We start from the raw sequence: 3,790 nt of genomic DNA, 5'->3' as shown, positions 1-3,790 counted from the left end.
TCACGGGAATAGGTACGGGTATTTGCTTCTTATCTCTTGTTCTAACTCCCAAGACGCTTCTTCTACTTCATGGTTCTGCCATAGAACTTTCACTAGTGGTATTGTCTTTGTCCTCAGTTGTTGCACTTTCCGATCCAAGATCTGCACCGGCTTCTCTCCATATTTCAAATCTGCTTGAACTTGTAAAGGTTCAAAGTCGATTACGTGTAATGGGTCATGCACGTATTTTCGCAGCGTGGAAACGTGGAATACGTCGTGTACACCGGCTAGGTTAGATGGTGATTTGACTCTATAAGCGACCGGACCTACGACCTCCGTCACTAAAAAGGGACTGACATACCTTAGACTTAGCTTTCCCTTTTTACCGAACCGCATGACTCCCTTCATTGGTGATACCTTCAGGAATACTTGGTCACTAACTTCGAATTCTAGCTTGCATCGTCATGTATTAGCATAACTCTTTTGGCGACTTTGTGCAGCCAGCATCCGCTTTCGAATTAGGGTAATCTTGTCTTTGGTATCCTGGATTATCTCCGGTCCTACTAGCTGTCTTTCCCCAACTTCATCCCAATATAGTGGTGATCTGCATTTCTGTCCATAGAGTGCTTTGTATGGAGCCATTCCAATAGTTGCCTGAAAACTATTGTTATAGGCAAACTCAACTAACGGTAAATATTGAATCCATTTACCTTTAAAGTCCAACACGCAAAGTCTTAACATATCTTCCAAAATTTGAATGGTTCTTTCCGATTGGCCATCGGTTTGAGGATGGTATGCCATGCTAAGAGTTAGCTTTGTCCCCATTGCATCCTATAAACATTGCCAAAAACGAGAGGTGAATTGCGCATCACGGTCAGATACAATAAAAGCAGGTATTCCATGCAGTCTGACAATCTCTCTTATATATAATTCTGCCAGCTTAGGAACAGGGTCGGTAATTTTGATAGGGATGAAATGAGCACTTTTCGTAAGGTACAAAAACGTGTAAAGAGGATAGTGAGAAATATTCAAGTGAGAATATTTGGTTTTCATAAGGTTATGCTTTTACGGATTCTATTGATTGAAGAATAATTTGTAAGTCCACACTCTGTCACTCACGATCATAATCATTCATCAAAGAGAATATCTGAAGGTTTAATCAAGAATACCAAGAATGTCAAGAACGTGTTCTTGATCATTCAATATGCAAGGAGAATCTCAGCTAGAGTTAAATAACCCTACATGCCCTCGAACTTGTGTATTTGTTTTATCCAGCCTTGTTTATCTTGAAGCAAAAAAATTTACTGGGATTAGTTTCCGCTCCGCTTACTCTGTATGTGTATGATCCCCAGCAATGCAGTGGTCGACATTTGGTATGACTGCCACAATGCTTGGAATGAACGCCTTGGTAAAAAACAACACAAGACAAGAAAATATGTTAACATAAAGTAAGGGGCACAAGTAGAAATGTTGGAACTTCAAATTCAATTCATTCTTATGCAAAACAACATACCTTTTGTCTATTAGATATGAATGTCCACCCATGAGAGCCATGTGGACCAAGTTCAACAACTAGAGTCTCTAGAAACCAGGACCAATTGTCCTTAGTTTCAGCCTCAACAATAGCAATTGCAATTGGATAAAATTTTGTCATTTGGATATCTTCCAATAGTAACCAAAAGTTGCTCTTTATAATGTCCCTTTAAAACACAGCCATCAACTCGTATTATAGGCCTACAATGTAACGCCCAAGAAATTCAAAGCTCTTAAAATCTATTATAGAACTCATTAATATTGTTAAGAAAACAATATCAATAATTTTCTATAACTAACCTAGAGTTGTTTTAAGCTTAAAGATTAAGTCTCAAACCCTTAAAACTTAAAATTGACATTTGAGTTTAAAACTTTGACTGACCCAAAAATAGGTTAAAGGAACTCAGATTTAGTCAAAACAATCCCGTTATACTCACAATAGAAATATCTATAATATGGTAAAATTTGGTGAAAAGTCCACCAATTGACTTTTTAGACTTAGAGTTGACTATTTAGTTGCTAAATGACATTTTTTGTTGACATTTGATTTCTAAATTTGAATATGATAAATATGTTTTTAGAGCTTATAATGAATCAATATATATATATATATATATATATATATATATATATAGTTAATACTTGAGTCCAGTGAAATCAAAATTCAATTTGGTAACAGTTGACTTTTTGACCCAAAAACAGTGCTTAAAATGATCCAACTGTCGAATTTATAGAAGAATTGAATTAAAAGACCATGTTGGCCGGCCCTAACTGTCTCCAAACTGAGAGTATGCTGATATTTATCTGGTTGGAAGCATTTGGTTGAAAGGTAAGCCTAGTTAGAAAATTAGTTAGACTTTTAAGTGTGAAATGGATTTTTTTTTGTCAAATAATGAAGCTTCCTTGTTTCCCCATTTACATCACACAAACCGTGTAGTCTCTCCACTCTTCTAATTGTGTAAGACTTCTATCAATATGAGACAAGCTGGGTCTACCACCTTTGTCAATGATAAGTGCATTTGCATGCAAAAAGTAATCAAACCTTCCTATTTTACACTACTCGGCCAGATTGAGAGTTTGAGAGAGAAGTTTCTGTTCTAGTTTTTGAGCTTCTGTCCAGCAACCTTAGGAGAGATAGAAAAGCTTCATACCTTGATCTTTCATAGCCTAGCTTTGTAGATAGAAAACAGAAACCAAAACAACTCATTCAAGCTTCAATTCGGCAGCTTTGAGGTTAAAGGAGGAGTTTTGCTTCAAAAATCATTTGGTATGTTTTCTATGTGTTTAAGTGCTCCATAGGTGTTCTCAAAGAAGTATTTTATGTTAATATATTGCATAGAACTCAGAACACTAAAGAAATAGTTTCATTTGGTATGTTTCCTTTGATTTTATGTGAAGTTTATTATGGATCTTATGGAATTATCAATGGAAATATAAACTATTCTTGCTGTATTTTAACCATGTGATGGTCTTTGATCATCATAGGTAATTGTTATTGCTTATATATCAATTATTTATTTATATATCTATACATATATCTTGTTAGGATTCATGTTTAAACATTATATCACCAAGAGCACTATGCTTGTTTTGGTGTTTAAACATGGATCATGGTAGTAGTTATGATTGATCTTATGACTTTCATAAGTAATAATATTTATATCATGTGTGTGTGTATATATATATATTAGGGTTCATGTTTAAAATTTAAGTCACGAAGAGCACTATGTTGTGCTTCGATGTTTAAACATGAGTCAAAGTAGTAGCTAATCCTTATGATTGATCTTATGGTTTTCATAAGAAACAATATATATATAGACACACACACACACACACATATACATATACACATATATGTGTATATATATGTATATATGTATGTATATATATATATATATATATATATATATATATATATATATATATATATATATATATGTGTGTGTGTGTGTGTGTGTGTGTGTGTGTGTGTGTGTGTGTGCGCCCGCGTGCGTGTGTGTGTATGTATATATATATAAGTACTACAATGATTCATGTTTAAGCATTATGTTGCCAAGAGCACTATGTTATGTTTCAACGCTTAAACATGAATCATTGTAGTACTTATATTCTTATATTGTTTTGTTGATTTAAACTTATAGATTTCATAACTGCTTTAAAATATTTATAAAGTACTTTGACTTAAAGGTTTATGTTTAAACATTATGTCACCAAGAGTACTGCGCTATGTTTCAGTGTTTAAACATAAAGCTTAACGTCAAAAGACTTATAAGTGATC

The 3,790-nt window shown here is 34.0% G+C and overlaps 1 protein-coding gene across 1 annotated transcript; it reads right to left on the bottom strand.

The window, feature by feature from the left end:
- On the bottom strand, positions 1-375 carry LOC133876795 (uncharacterized). The gene has a single exon (XM_062315041.1). It carries the CDS (start codon positions 373-375, stop codon positions 1-3), a length of 375 nt encoding a protein of 124 aa, XP_062171025.1.
- Positions 376-3,790: the final 3,415 nt, after the last annotated feature.

Source organism: Alnus glutinosa, chromosome 9 (genome assembly GCF_958979055.1).
Source record: "Alnus glutinosa chromosome 9, dhAlnGlut1.1, whole genome shotgun sequence".
NCBI classification, from domain to species: domain Eukaryota; kingdom Viridiplantae; phylum Streptophyta; class Magnoliopsida; order Fagales; family Betulaceae; genus Alnus; species Alnus glutinosa.
The sequence above is the reverse complement of the archived record's forward strand: the minus strand, read 5'-3'. Positions and strand labels throughout refer to the sequence as shown.

Coding starts and splice junctions, on each gene's coding strand:
- LOC133876795 (XM_062315041.1), bottom strand. CDS start 375: ATGCGGTTCGGTAAAAAGGGAAAGCTAAGTCTAAGGTATGTCAGTCCC.